This window comes from Polypterus senegalus, chromosome 4, assembly GCF_016835505.1.
Source record: "Polypterus senegalus isolate Bchr_013 chromosome 4, ASM1683550v1, whole genome shotgun sequence".
In the NCBI taxonomy this organism is placed as follows: domain Eukaryota; kingdom Metazoa; phylum Chordata; class Cladistia; order Polypteriformes; family Polypteridae; genus Polypterus; species Polypterus senegalus.
Genome location: NC_053157.1, coordinates 2,746,808 through 2,762,806, shown reverse-complemented (window position 1 = coordinate 2,762,806; position 15,999 = coordinate 2,746,808). Strand labels below are relative to the sequence as shown.

At 45.0% G+C, this 15,999-nt stretch overlaps 1 protein-coding gene across 4 annotated transcripts in view; it reads right to left on the bottom strand.

Moving 5' to 3' along the window:
• The window catches only part of LOC120527090 (probable E3 ubiquitin-protein ligase HERC3), a 101,120-nt gene that overhangs the window by 2,065 nt on the left and 83,056 nt on the right, over nt 1-15,999 (bottom strand). For 3 of the 4 annotated variants that reach the window (XM_039750157.1, XM_039750159.1, XM_039750158.1), the window contains exons 19-22: nt 14,877-15,043; nt 12,462-12,528; nt 5,024-5,106; nt 1,494-1,677 (exon numbers count right to left, since the gene is read on the bottom strand). In XM_039750157.1, the coding sequence (XP_039606091.1) occupies nt 1,494-1,677; nt 5,024-5,106; nt 12,462-12,528; nt 14,877-15,043 (501 nt within the window). Of the gene's footprint in view, nt 1-1,493; nt 1,678-5,023; nt 5,107-12,461; nt 12,529-14,853; nt 15,044-15,999 lie in introns of those variants that run through there. The other variant, XM_039750160.1, reaches the window with a different exon arrangement.

Genomic DNA, 15,999 nt, shown 5'->3' with positions numbered 1-15,999 from the left:
ATTTTTCTGCGTTTTGCAGCCTTGTGTTAAAATCATAGAAATTCGTTTTTTCCTCCTCAGCAAGCAACGGTCATCACCTCAGACTGACAAAAAAATATTTAATTTGTTAAAGTTTTTGTTAATTTACTAAAAATAAGAAAGCAAAATGTCACACTGGCACTCGGACGAGCTTCACCCACACTTTTAGATTTGCAGACCCTGCCAAGCCCCATCAGACTGGATGGAGACCCTGGGTGGGCTGCCATTTCCAGGACTCTCCAGAGATTTCTTTGATGGGGTTCAGGTCGGCGCCACTCGAGGACGTTGTTCCCCTGCCACTCGCGCTTCGTCTTTGCTTTGTCCCCGGACCACTCTAGAGCAGGTCTTCATTAAGGACGTCTCTGAATTTTGCCCCTTTTAGCTTTTCCTCCACCTCGATTCGTTTCCCAGTCCCTGCTGCCGCCCCCACCACTCGTCACTGTTGAAGGGTATTGCTCAGGTGACGAGTGGTGGCAGGTGACGTGACACTTAGAACCGAGGCCTGACAGCTGAAGATCAGTTTCCGATTTGTGGGCAGACAGACAGAAGCCTTACCTCAGTAAAAGACGCATGAAAGCCCACCTAAAGGTCTCTTAGACTGTGAAAACTGTGAAGACTCTGTGCTCCGATTCTGCAGGACGCCGGTGACACTCATCACCTTTGCATTTCAAACTGTGCAGCGTGACGGTGACGGCACCACCGACTGGGAGACTCGTTCATACTGAAGTGAAGCATCACTAATGGACACCTGCGCCAGAGAACTCGGGACCTCAGACCGGGCCAAAGGTTCAAATTCCAAAGACAACACAGGAGGGGCTCAAGGACAACTGTGAGTGTGACAGAGTGGAGCAGCCAGAGCCCAGACTTGGACCCCATCACACATCGCTGTCCACGCAGGGTCTCCATCCAGCCCGGTCTGCAGAGAACAATGGCAGAAAACCCCCAAATCCCACTGTGTGTGTGAAGCTCGTCACGTCAAACCCAAGGAGGCTCCAGGATGGAATGGCTGCCAAAGGAGTGAGGGGTCCGAGTAGACGGGTCAACGTGATGATACTTCAGTGCAAAAAATCTTAAAATCTCATTTTTAATATTTAGTGATGCATTATGGGAAGAAAACAATGAGTTAAAACAATTTTAGCACAAAGCTAAATTTTGTTATTGCACTTTTAACTCGGCGCAACACAGAAATACGTGAAGGGCACAGCAAACCTCGAGAGACCACCACTGAGACGAGCCTCTCATCCTTAGTCCTTGGAGCTGCAACACATGCTTTGTACTTCTGGGTCAGCTGTCACACGCACACAGAGCCCCGCCCTGTTTGATTCTGTCAGCTCAGTGCTCATTGGTTGTCAGCTCACAAACGCGCACACACACACACATCTGCTGGACAAACCGTGTCATGTGACAGGTCCTCACGGTGTCTTCTTCAGAACAAAAGCTAGACGACACGCAGCAAATTGGAACAAACTTCCTACCTTCTCCATCTGCTCCCAGTTGTAATTACTGTTTCCCACGACCATAGCCATAAGCTCGCTGGGCTGGAAAAGTGAAAGAACTTTGCCTCCGCAGACCTTCAGAAAACCTTCAGAGAAGGCGTGGTAGAGCTGCTGGACCGACCTGTTGAACACGTAGTTGAGATAGGCGTCCACAAACTCCTGCCTGGAAGCAGAAAGTGAAAGAGGAAGGTTGTTAGGTGAACTTAAAGACGAATAAAAGGGGTTTCTGCTGACGCCAACTTCCATTTGTATTTCTGCGTCCGTCGCCATCTGCCTTTGGGGTGGGAAATGTGGCAGAATATGAAACCTGGAGGTCCAGCAAGTGACGTGACCTCACATTGAGAATACTGCTGTGGCCTCAGCCGTGTCCCAATTTTCTTAGACGCGTACTGCGTGTCATTTCCACTGTTTTGCTATTGTGCCCGTTTACATTTTTGTTGACTTTCTTAAAAATGTTATCCCATAATCCACTGGTGCCCACTCACACTCACCCCTTCATCTGTAAAGTGTATTTAAACCCTATGATGAGTACAGCGGCAGCACTTTAGCGTAGGTACTGCACAAACGCATCGATTATCGTAACGAGACTTCACTACAAACTACCTCTGGGTCTTCGTAACACTCAGAATCTACCAGTGAAGTGTGCAATGGGACCGACTAACAAAACGTCACTTTGGGGTGGCCTTAGGTGGCCAAATGGGGACACAATTTCTCTTGATATTCCATATTTAGTATAACACGTGTGAATCCTTTGTGCTAACAAGTCATTTTACCTGCACAGAGTTTTCGAAGCGTCATGGAGGCCTCTGCTTAAACTCTTGGTGGGCGGGCGGACTGGCGGCTATCACTCACCTTCTTAAACTGAAGCGCCCCGCCGTACGTCCCCCCTTTCGATATAATCAAGCTGTGAAATTTATACATACAGGAGTTTGGGCGCACACGCCAATTAGAGCGCCTTGCCTTACCCACTACACAATGAACCACCGGGATTGGGACCCACGTGCAGAAACACGGTGACTGGAATGCCAATCCTGCCAGTCAGAGGGCCTGGTTACAGTGCTGTACGCAGGTTAATGTCACACCCTGCACTCGGGTGGTCCATCGTGTGGTGGGTGCGGCTCCCAAACAGGACCCAGCAATTTCAGGTTAAGGGCTCAATGGAGTAGAGTCGTTTAACGGGATCTGAACTGGCAACCTTCTGATTGGCGGCACAGACCCCTCGCCTCAGAGCCCCCATACACAGAATATGTAAAGAATAAAAAACAAAAGACAGTTACAAGGTGATTTTAGCAAAGCCAGAAAAAAAATACACATTTAAAAAAAGAAAAAGACACAAAGATGAACACGGCGGTGGTCTTTTTCCTCCTTAACACACAATAACCCCTCCAAGTGTGAACAGAAATAATATAATGCAGTGAAAGACGCACCGCAGCCCCTCCTGACGTTCTCACAAGAGGCCAGAGCTCCACTTGTCTTATTATGATGGGTGGGTGAATCGCAGAAATTGGCCAAATATTTAAATGTAAAATGATTCCACAGCTGGTACTGCGCCACAATGGGGCGACGAATGTCAACGTGGTGACCCGGGTCTGCCAGTCGTACCCAAGGGCAATGCAGGGTTCGGGGATCACCATACCTGCAGACGCACGCCGACCCTCACCTAGGTAGGCAGCTCTTTGTAGCTGGAGTTCCAATGCCAATGCTCACCCCGCCAGCTAGACGGCCAGGCTTTTTCCTCCGATTGCTGTTCTTCTTTGTCCAATCAAAACACAGTGCGATTTATGCCAATGACCTCAGAAACTGGACGCTCAGGCTTCAGTGGTGCCGCCGTCAGTCACCTGTTGAGTCCAGAACAGCAGGTATGGCCCCCCCCTCTTCTTTGCCCGCACAAGCAGATCACGCGTCACGTTTTCTATGTGCCGGAGCTGCACTCTTACAGAAGATTTTTTTTTTTTTTTATCCTTTATTCATCATAAACGATTTCTTGTATTAGGAATTCATCACTTTTCGCATACCCAAACTTACTCTCCCAAGAGTTTTAGGGTCAGAGTGCAGGGTCTCGCTCAAGGGCCCAATGGAGTAAGCAGCATTCCTTCTGTCACTGCTGGGATTCGAACTGGGAACCATCAAGTTACTGGCTCAGATCCTTTTAGCCACTGAGCCACCGGTCTGCCCTGAGTAAATGAGTAATAAGACGCATTTTGTCAGCACCTAAAGTGTTAACAGCATTGCATTCATTGCAATAATCATCTGGTAAAAAGTTCAACCGGACCTCAAGGCAACAACAAAGGAACTGGAGAAGAAGCTGGAGGCACCAAAGTCTCTGCGTCCGGCGTTACCCTGCTTGGTGTTAACCCAGAGTGCCACTCCAACTCTTAAAGAATTACGGTTCTTCCCGAGTCGCACTTGGGTTGACACATAATGATTCGTTTTACACATTTAAGCCCAAATAACACTCAGAACATTATTCTGCAGCAATGTAGTGGATGAAATATTATTTTCTCTCTTCTTAATTGTCTTGCTTTTTAGTCAACGTGTGTTCAGACCGTAGTGTGAGTGGGTGCATCGATCTATGCATTTAAAGAGCTTCTGTGAAGAGCCAAAGAACATTTGTTTGTTCATTCATTCCGTCTATCTATTGTCACACACCCTTAGGGGACAGCTGAAGGGTCCAACAAGGGGCAGAACGAGCATTAATGCCTTTTCTTTTTCCTCTTTCACTTCACTTCCTTTGCGGATGACCTCACGTCCGTCCCGTCCTGATGACATCATTTCCAGACCATACCTGCCATTTTGTATAAAGCCAACCTGTTTGCCACATTCACTTGTCTTTATTTGTTATTTTACAGAAAGACCGGTTTCAGTCTCTACTGACTACTCGACGACAATAAACGGGGCAAAACCCCAAATCTTTGATTTGTGTGGTCTCAGGTAGTTCACTCTATCTACAAACGTTGTGCCACTCTAAGGTAATTCATCAAAATTCAAGAGTGGGACTGTGGAACAAACGTAAACCGAACCACTGTTTGAATCGAGTGCCAGTGATGTGAATTGGTTCTCAAATGTGGACACGGCACTGAATGACCAAACTGCCTGCTGAATTTGGTTGTGTGACGCTTCCCTGTGGCGCGACAGTCGCTGCACGACAAACAGGCAGAAAAATTGCTGACTAAGTGCAAGGAGAAACGAGGAGACAGCCCCCTCAGCACTGTTCACAATGCGGCTGTCAATGTTCGTGTCGGGAGGAGATTTGGAAGTCACTAAGCCCTGCGCTGGGGTGGCCAACAATAACACGAGGGGCGCATCTGACCAAGCAGATCAGGTACTGAAACTTTACCTCCTCGTCTGCAACAGATGTCTGTTGTACCTTTAAATAACGTACAGGAAAGGATGGAGGCCGGTCAAGAGGTTTGGTCCACCACGTAAAAACCGCAGACAGCTGGTCGTCCTCAGGTGCCCGACACTCATATTGCAGGCAAATGTCTCTGAAGGTAAGCACAAGGACGTACCTGTTGGACTTGTTCACAGTGATGTTCTGACCTCCAGGCACCAGGTCTTTCACTTCAGTCACTCCGTAATTCTCCCGAGTGATCTGTGGAGGACAGACAGACAGACAGACTCATTTTTAGTTTAGCGTCTTGGCCTCACTTGACTACAACATTGCATCTTTTTCACGTTAAAGCGCTCACGTCGGTAGGTACTTTTTGTTCATTGAGTCACTCCTGGCTTTTCGTGTTTACAATTTCACGAAGTTAAACAGCCCAAATGAAAGATGAAATATTCACTGAAGCAATAAAAGAAAAACAGACGAGATGATTGCACTTTAAAAGATTATTAGAGCATAGCAACCCCCAAAGTTGAGTGGCCGGCTGGAGCCCATCCTGACCCCACTGGACACAAGGTAGGACCATCCACTTGACCTATACACGCTTAGACAGGGCCAGTTCAGAACAGCCAATTAACATCCCATACATGTCTCTGGGGGGATACGGGAGATACTGAAGTACCCACAGAAAAGCCCAACACAACACGGGGAGAACATGCAAACATGTGGCCAAACACGGCTACAACTCCATTGTTAAATGTGCCAGTGAAGTCACCGTCATAGGCCTGACTGCCAACAATGATGAGACAGTTTACAGAGCAGAGGCCTACCTGGTGGCTCAATGTTAGCAAACCCAAGGAACTGGACAGAGACTGGCAAGACCCCATGGACATCTACATGGGAGGGGAGGCTGTTGAGGGGGTCAGCAGCTTTAAATTTCTTTGAGTGCCCATCACTGATGAACTGAAGTGGGCACACACCTTCTGGCTCTACTCCTTCAGACACTTCAGGAAAGCTGACATTTCTGTAGCTGTCCTCAGCATCTTCTACAGGCGCACAGTGGACTCCATCCTCACTGGCTGCTTCACATCCTGCTATGACACCTGCTGGGCTCACGACTGTAAAGCCCTATAGAGGGTGGTGAGTACGGCCAAACGCAACACTCACTGCTTTACAGTGACAAACACAGTATAATGAAAGACCTTGGCCATCCTGCACAACACTTCTGCTCCGTCTGGTCAGAGGCACTCACACCAGTGCATTCTGGGACACTCTTAACCCACAGACCATTGAAAAGGCAGCCATAAAAACAAATTATGTAAAATATGAAGAATGTCTGTGTATACTTTATATACTGTACACGGCTCAAAAAAATTAAAGAAACACTTTGAAAACACATCAGATCTCATGTTAATGGTATCAGTTTCTCCATCCTCTCGCCACATGAGGACGGGCATTGTCGGGCACCAGAAAGAACCAGCATAGGGTCTGACCTAATGGCAGTCCTGTGGTGCCATTTGCTGGCCTGTAGAGGTCTGTGTGTCCCTCCATGGATATGCCTCCCCAGACTGACCATCACTGACCCACCACCAAACCGGTCATGATGAACGATGATACAGGCAGCATAACGTTCTACACGGCTTCTCCAGACCCTTTCACGTTTGTCACGTGTTCTCATCTGTGAAAAGCAGATTGGACCTGCCAATTCTGGTATTCTATAGCAAACACAAATCGAGCTCCACGGTGTCCACTAGAGGACATTGTCGGGCCCTCAGGCCCCCCTCATGAAGTCCGTTTCTGATTGTCTGGTCAGAGATATTCACATCAGTGACCTGCCTGCCTGCTGGAGGTCATTTTGTAGGCTCTGCCAGTGCTCATCCTGTTCCTCCTTGCCCAAAGGAGCCAACACTGGTGGTTCCTGCTGATGGGTTAAGGACCTTCTACAAGGAGGCCCTGTCCAGCTCTCCTAGAGGAACTGTCAGTCTCCTGGAATCTCCTCCAAGCCCTTGAGATTGTTCTGGGAGACACAGAAAACCTTCTGGCAATGCCACATATTGATGTGCCTACCATCCTGGAGAAGTTGGACTACCTGTGCCAACTCTGTAGGGTCCAGGTATCACCTCATGATATCAGTAGTGACACTGACTGTAGCCAAATGCAAAACTAGTGACACAACAGATGAGGAGGGACAAATGTCAGTGGCCTCCCCCCACCTGTTAACCCGTTCATTCCTGTTTTAGGGTTGTCTCGTTGTTGCCCCTCTAGTGCCCCGATGAACAAGCCACTCTGCTACTGAACTGAGTAGATCAATAGCACACAAGTGTCATTGACTTGATGCTGGACTTGGATTAAAAAGCGGTCCTTTAATTTTTTTCGAGTAGTATATAATGTTTATATTGAGAGTGGATAAAAGTTTACACATATTTTATACAATGAATGGCCTCTGACCTTCACACAGCATGCAATGTGTACAAATATTTGGCCCATAGTTTCAATATTTGGGAGCAGAATTAAGCACAAATAAATACTTCACCTCATGTGACTTCAGTCTTTCACATGGCTGTTTTAGTCCACTCCTCTTTGCAGAATCGCTTTAATTCAGACACACTGATAGTCTGGAGAGCATCAACTGCTCGTTTCAGGTCTCTCTATTTTGTTCAGATCAACTCAAATTCTCTTTCTTCTAAACCACTCAGCTGGTGATTTGCTTTTGTAATTTGGCTCCTTGTCGTGCTGCATAACCCAATGACACTTCAGCTTCAGGTCACAGACACATGAGAGAGCATTCTCCGTAAGAAAACTGTAATAAACTGAACAGTTTGTGATTCTTTTAAAAATGGCAAGTCTTCCTGGTCCTGTGGCAGCTAGGGGAATCCACCCTCTTGTTTCAGCGTAGTTCCCGTGTTCTTAATGTCCTGCGTTTTACTTTTGACTCATCTGTCGTTGTCCCAAAAGGCTCGGGGATCACAAAGGTGTTTCTCTGCAAATGCGAGATGAGCACTGATGTTCCCCCTGGACAGCAGAGGCTTCTGATTTGCTGCTCTCCAATGACATCACTGACCCTCAGTCTCTTTCTTACCTTGGAGTTATGGACACTGACCTTGGCCGAGGCTGGCCAGAACACTGCAGCACTCCGGATGTTCTTCTGGGATCTTCTGTGACTTCCTGCGTGAGTCATCACTGTGGCCTTGGGGTCATTTTGGCAGGGCAGTCTTTCCTGGGAACGATTCTCCATCCTTCCAAATATCCTCCTTTCGAGATAATGGCTCTCACTGTGGTGCACTGAAATCCCCTTTATTGCCCGTATTCTCATTGGAAAGTTTCAACAGCTTTTTACCTCCTCATCTCTTTTGGAATTTTATTTGACCGACACCTGGTGCTATTCTAGGAATCTTCTGGTACCGAGTTCACGCTCACAGTAAGGGACAATATATGGGGTCGGCTGGTATCACTATGGGGACAGTTACCTTTACACATATGCATTACAAGTGTTGAATACCTTTAAGTAGCAATTTTATATTTTTTACTAATTACCTTTCCCCAATATTACAGTTTGTGCAAAGATTTTTGACAAATGTACAAAAACAGAGGACATCAGAAAGGCGGCAAATATTTCTTCCATTGCAATGAATATACTCATTGGCCAATTTATTAGGTACACTTGTTAAACTGCTTGTTAATCAGCCATCCATCCAAAGTTCAAACTGAACATCAGAACGGGGAAGAAAGGAGAATGAAGTGATTCTGAATGTGGCAGGGTTGTTGGTGCCAGGCAGGCTGCTCTGTGTATTTCACAAACTGCTGATCTACTGGGATTCTCATGCACGACTAGATGGTCCAAAAATTGGAAAATATCCAGTGAGCGGCAGTTCAATGCCTTGTTAATGCTAGAGGTCAGAGGAGACTGAACAGACTGGTCTGAGTGGACAGAAAGGTGACAGGAATTCAAATAAGCACTTGTGACAACCGAGGTGTGCAGAAGAGCAGCTCTGAACACACAACACGTCAGACCTTGAAGCAGGTGGGCTGCAGCAGCAGCAGACCACACCGGGTGACACTCCCGTCAGCTCAGAACAGACAAGTGAGGCTACAATTCATACGGGCTCACAAATTTTGGACAACAGAAGACTGGAAAAACGTTGCCCGGTCTGACGAGTCTCGATTTCCGCTGCTACATTCGGATGATAGTGTCAGAATTTGCCGTCAAACAACATGAAAGCATGGATCCATCCTGCCTTGTTTCAGTGCTTCAGGCTGGAAGTAATGGTGGTGGTGTAATGGTGTGGGGCATATTTTCTTGGCACACTTAGTACCAACTGACCATCATTTGAATGTCACAGCCTACTCAAGTATTGTAGCTGACCATGTCCATTCTCCTTTATGACCAAAGTGTATTCATCTTCTGAAGGCCACTTCCAGCAGGATAATACACTGTCATGTCACAAAACTCGAATCACCTCAAACTGGTTTGTTGAACATGACAAGGAGTCCACTGGACTCAAATGGCCTCCACATTCACGGTGGAACAGGAGATCAGCATCATGGATGTGCAGCCGATAAACGTGCAGCAACTGTGTGATGCTGTCATGTCAATATATGGAGCAAAATCCCTGAGGACTGTTTCCAGCACCTTCTTGAATCAAAGCCATGAAGAATTACGGCAGTTCTGAAGGGAAAAGGGGGTCCAACTGGGTACTAGCAAGGTGTACCTAATAAAGTGGCCAATGAGTGTATATAACAAATACATATTGTACGTACACACACACATCACATGTCATATGGTATGTATAGTTCACATGTGTGTCTATTGTTGGTAACGTATTTTATGAGTACAAGTGAGAGTTTTAAACCAGCATGACGCATCCAAGAGGCTGCAGTGTTAACCACAACGCCACTATACCCCCTAAAGAGACGATTATAAACCCTACAAATGTATCTGTGAAGATATTTTTAGGATTACTGGTTAATTGCCGTTAACGCGTGCGATTAACACAATAAAAATGTCAGCGATTAAATTTCTTAACGCAACACCTAAATGTGCTAATTAAAATCAGTTAATTTGACCGTACTTCACATGTTGTTGGAGAAGCAGCGTCAAACATCATCCAGGTCTATTAATAGTTAGTAACAGTGTGGCACTGCCACGTAAATATGTTGCACGAGTATTCATCTTATTTATGGGTGCTGTTTGTCACTGCCTGGGCTTCCACACATTTAACTTGTGGGAGTTTTCGTCATCCCAGGACTGAGAATGGGGAGGCTGTGATCGACAGCATCACACTTCAAAGGTGGGATTTCCAGGCTTCTGTCAGGAACTGTTCTGATGGGTAGAGAACTGGAGGTCAGCCTACTAAATACAGCAAGAGAAGGAAAAAATCCCCATTGTGAGGTATCGGATTCAAACGATGATAACACATTCTTTTGAGCAGGAATAAAATAAGGGCGTTAATAAAAGAAGAATGTCACTTGACCAGACTATACAGCCATCCACCCATCTTTTGCAGTTTAACCGGATCTGAGTTGTTGGGGGAACCGTTCAAGCAAAAATGCCCAGAGGTCTCTTTCCACTGCCATTTCCTCCAAGGGGGATACAGAGGTGTTCCCTAACCAGCTGACTCATAGAGAATGCCCTTCGGTCACCTGCTGGTTGGACATGCCCAGATCATCTCTTTCTAGGGAGGCATCCTAGTCAGGTACCCAAAGCACCTTAACTGGCTCCTTTCTATGTGGCGGCGGAGCAGCAGCTGTAATCTGAGCTCCTCCTGAATGTCTGTGCTCCTCGGCTGAGCCCCAGTAAAGGAAACACATTTCTGAAGGCTGTAACCCTTTCCTAGTTCTTTCATTGACTGCCCAAAGGCCTGAGACCACAGGTGAGGGTAGGAACACAGACTGACTGGTAAATCAAGAACTCTGCCTTTCGGCTCGGCTCCCTCTTCACCATGACTGGCCAGTAAAGCATCAGCATGACTGCAAACGCTGCTCCAATATGCCTTGGCCCCTTCTTCCCTCACTGGCGATCAAGACCCCCAAGATGCTTAAACTCCTCTGCCTGAAGCAGAACGGGGATGACGAGTAAATAAACTGGTCTGCTTAAGCAAAGGGCCGAGGCTAATAGTCAGAAATTCAATAATTCCTTGCTCTTTTATCTTCTTACTTTAAACAAAGCATTATTCACAGAACCAACAAAAGGGCGAGACTAATTTGCATGACGACATGGCTCAAAATGAATTACAATAAAAAAAAAAAACTTACCTTGAGCTGTTGACTGATTAGTCTTTTACTGTTTACTAGCCAATGCCAGCCGTAGCATACGGCGGTGTAAGAATAGGGACAGAAAACGGTGAGAAAGGAATTCAGAAATCAAGAAGAAAGAAATACTTCTTGAAAGACAGATGTGAATCGGTGTCTTGCTGGAGACGACAGATAATGAGTCGAAAGATCTAACCCTAGAAAAAGCCGCATACAACCGACCGTGGCTGAAGACTGGTTGTTGTAGATTAACGCAAATCTTTGCAAACGTTTGTCCCTGGGACTTGTTGATAGTCATGGAGAAGGCGAGTCTGAGTGGGAATTGTGTGCGTTTAAATTTAAAAGGGAAGGAGAGAGATTCTGGGAATGAAGATTGTTTCAGATTTTTGGATAGTGATCAGTTAGCACTCAATAATATTTGTATGTATTCGGGTAACGATGAGTCGTGTTTCGTTGCAAAGACCTTTAGATGGCATAATATTTCGGAGGAGCATAACTACGGCTCCCACCTTTAGATGAAGTATATGGGGAGGCATGCCAGTTGGTGTGAGGGTGTATAAAGACTCCTGTGGGTAGGAATCGAGAAATGCCGTGTGGGCTGAATGTGGGGGGGACCGAGTTTCAAGAGGAAGCAGGACGAACCAGAAGAGAAATATATATAAGAGATTCAATTGTTTCTGTTACACAAAACTTTGCAGTAAACTACCTGGAATAATTGAATATGCCCAGGAATGTGGTTATTAAAACGGTATTGTATTAGATAGTAGTCACCAAGTTATTTCTGCTTTACAGAAAAATATTAAAACGCATAAAGGAAACACTGTATGTACATTTTGATAAATATGGCACTGATTTCAATTAAAAAAATTAACTGATTAATTTTTTTGACACAAAAGCAAATCTACAAACAAGTGATTCAGTTATAAAGAATATTCGAGTTGACTTAAACCCAACAGAGAGACTTAAAAAATGTAATTCAGACATTCATTTCCATTGAACAGAAGTCATAAATATTTTGTATAATGTTGTGTCAGAAATGCTCAGCTACCCAAGGGAAGCAACCATTCGGTTCAGAGACATATTCATAGGCGACTTTCCTGTTTGGCATCAGACTAACACATTGGGGTTATAATTAGTGGTGTTAAAAATAGGGCATTTTTTTTCGAAGCACGAAAACATTACAGGAAATATCTTAATTACACTACAATTTACAACAATGGTGTTATTAGTCTGTACTGCGCTGTCCTGAAACTGACCGCTGTGTCGCAGATTTTAAGTGTGAATCTTCTTAGGTGGGGCCACAGTGCTTTACTCTCAGCCACATAATGTATTGAACACATGAAAATACTTCACTGTAGTTACATAAGACTTACAGAAAAATTCAGACAGAAGGCGTCTTCAATATCATCACCTGGATATTCAAGGAGCTGCTGAAGACTTCTGTGGAGGAAACAACAATGAAAATATTTATTTGAAACTTTCATTACATTTCTTTATATATTTGTTTTATTCATATTTCTGCATTTACCCTTTGTATTAATCATATCTCTCTATTATATAGTGCCTTTCACATCTTATCTATCTATTGTCACACGTGCGCATGGGAGGCAGCTAGAAGGACCAAAAGGCGGCAATTTCACGCCAGGCCAGGGAGTGGTTCTTTTTTTTGCCCTGCAGACCAAACATGGGACATTCTGCCTGGAACCTCTGACGTCACTTCCGGTTTGCAGGCCCGATGATATCATTTCCAGTTCCGGACCCAATGACATCACTTCCCCTGCCTTGCCTTAAAACCCAGCCAACTTCCTTCTATGAATTATTTCTGTTGTGGACTCAAACTGTACAATACTGTACCTTCAATTTTCACTTGTTGCAGCCTTTATTCGAGTATACAGGTGGCTGCCTCAAACCTTTTTGATGTGTCAAGGCGTATCATGTCACACTATCTATCTATCATATAATGCCTTTCATATCTATCCATCTACCATATAGTGCCCTTCACGTCAATCTATCTATCATGAAATAAACATAATTAAACTTAGCATATAACAATTCATTTCCCTACATACACACACACACACACACGCTCATATAAAGCACCAATCTCAGTGTCTAAGGCGCTTCTAGAGTTTTTGCTCCAACTTTGCCATGTAACAAACTCTTTCTTAATTCTTCTTTCTAGCTTCCCCTAAAAATGTGAGAAGGGCTACTAGAAACTACAGCAACGTGACGAGACCTCTACCTTTATTTCCCTCATCCGGACCTTTACTTGTTTTTTACTTTATGGGTTCAGTTGGCATCTATAACTGCAAATTGCAACCGCAGGAAGCTCATCAAGGGGCACCTGGAGCATGTCCGGGTGGGAATAAAAGGGACACCTCCCTCCAGTCGTCAGCAGGAGTCGGGAGGAAGAGGATGAAGCTTGGAGGAGAGGAGTAAAGGCGGTGAAGGAAGGATGGACCATTGAGAGGCCCATGGGTGCTTGGTACATGGCCATTGTGGTGTGTGCGGGACAGTTTTTATTGTAAGTAAACGTGGGTGTTTTTCGACTTACGGTGCCTGCCTGTTTGTGTCTGGGTTGGTTCTCCACACTGGTAAGGAGTGCATGTTTCAGTCACCAAATGTGCCAAAAATACAATGAAAAACAGACTCAAGAAAAATAAATCTAGCTCTCCAAAAGAATTAAGACACAGCGAGCTGTTTAACACAAAACCCAAAAGGCATCAATGAATGAATCTGACTTTCAACGGTGAGAAGCCAAAGGTTAGTAGAGTTACACACAAGAATGATAAAAGAGACGAGAGGGTATTTGTCTGCTTCCTCCATAGTTCCAGAGGAAGGACTGGACCGCGTGTCTACCTGGGGCGGGTTGCCAACCGGGACCCCAAGCTGTTTTCTCATGTGGTGGGTGCAGCCACAGACCATACCAGTGCATGCTTCTCATCCTGACCCAACCTGAACCTGTGTTTTAATTCATTAGGGTATCTTACTTCATTTTCATAAGTGGTAATGCCAAAGTAATAGTTAAGAGACAGACGTATTTATTTACTAGACCAGGTTTTCAATTTTCATACACTTTGCTAGTATTTGGTGACCCCCACAGTTCCCAAGACTTCTACCCAGAATGTTATCTGTGATCCCCACATGACTCGGCCTACCTGCTCATCTCAGTTACATCACCCATCACTACGAGGGACTCCAAATGTACATCAGTGGTGACCACAACCAAATGAAGATCTATTCATTAAAACACTGAATGGGGCTTTCCACTTGGGACCTTAGCCCCTTTATTGTTTCTTGTGCGCTTATTTTACAGTATTTATTATTTCTCTGTCTAATGTTTGTCATATTTTCAGGGCACAAACATCACACGCATACTCACTTGTACTACTGAAGATGAGCCATCCTGTGCAGCCACTCTTCTGGTCCATCAGATCTTGCGCAATTAAGTCAAGGACAGGATTTATCCTGCGTTCAAAAGGCTACTCAACAGTCACTGCATGAGTTGGACTGACGTGTATTTCTCGAAAATATGGATTGATTTTGTATTTAACTTATGGTGTTATATACATGGTCTGTTGTTTGCATTGTATTCCTGTCACTAGTCTGTGGGAGACCTGCAAGTAAGAATCTCATTATAATCTGTACAGGTGAGAATAACCTTGGAATATAACCAAAAGGGAAATAAGTAGAGAACAAGCTATAGCCCTCACTGGTCTTTGTCATGGTAGAGAGTGATAACAAACTTTTCTCATTTTCTTCTACCTTATGAGGTCACATCTACACACCTTCCCTCAGTAGGGGAAAGTTCCTTCAGGTCTTCAAGTGTAGGCAGTACATCCAGAAGCTTCTTATATAGCGCCAGCGGGAAGTGCAGGTCTACCACAGTGGAGTTGTAGATGGCCAAACCACACATTATGCCCGTAAGGTGAAACCAGTTGTGTTCGACAAAACACTGCAAAGAAATGTAAAAAGAATGTTAATGGTGGAATAACTCACGAGGTTGATTAAAAACAGCTCTGTAAGCTTAGTGGGTGAGATCGTGCAGACGTGCAGATCGTGCCCAAGTCCTTCACCAGTCTCAGCTTTATTAGAGAGTGTGGCAAAGACTAAGTCACTGACATCTTGGCAAGAGTCTGCCAAAGGGTTTATGAGAAACTCTGAAATTAGATGCAAAAGGTTTTAGGGTCTGATAAGAGTAAGACTGAGCTTCTTGGCCATTAGACCAGGCGCCATTTTACACTGCACATTATCAAAAACACATCTCCCTCACCATGGCAGAGGAGTCAGGCTGCTGGGATGTTTCTCTGCAGCAGGCCCTGAAAGGTTTGTGTGAGGAAAAATGAATGGAGCAAAAAGATGAGGAAATCCTGCAAGAAACCTGCACCTCGGGAGAAGATTTGTTTTTCAGCAAGACAACATCCGGAAGTAAAGGGTAACCAAAAAGAAGTACCACACGTCAAACGTTTATTGTACAAAAAACGCTACAAGATAAAATAAATTTCATTACCACACAAGAAAGAGTATACAAAATAGATGTTTTTTCACTGTGTTTTAAAAATGATGTCTGCAAGGTGTGGGCCATCATTAGGGATACACTCTTTGAGACGATTTCTGAACGCTCGCGTGACTCATTCAGCCATTTCAAGGGAAATAACGGCAATGTTGTGGCAAATAGTATTCTTGAGGGCTTCAAGGTTTTGAGGTCGGTGTGTACAGGGGGGATCCTAGCCTGTTTGGTGCCCTGGGCGAACACCCCCTCTGGCGCGTAGCCCCCCCGGCGCCAACTCAGCGTTCTAATAAATACTGAACAAAATCAGTGCAATAAAACAAACTATTGGAAATGTAATGCCTAACAGAGACAAAATCAAATTTTACATTTATACAGCACCAAAATATTTTGTTATAGTG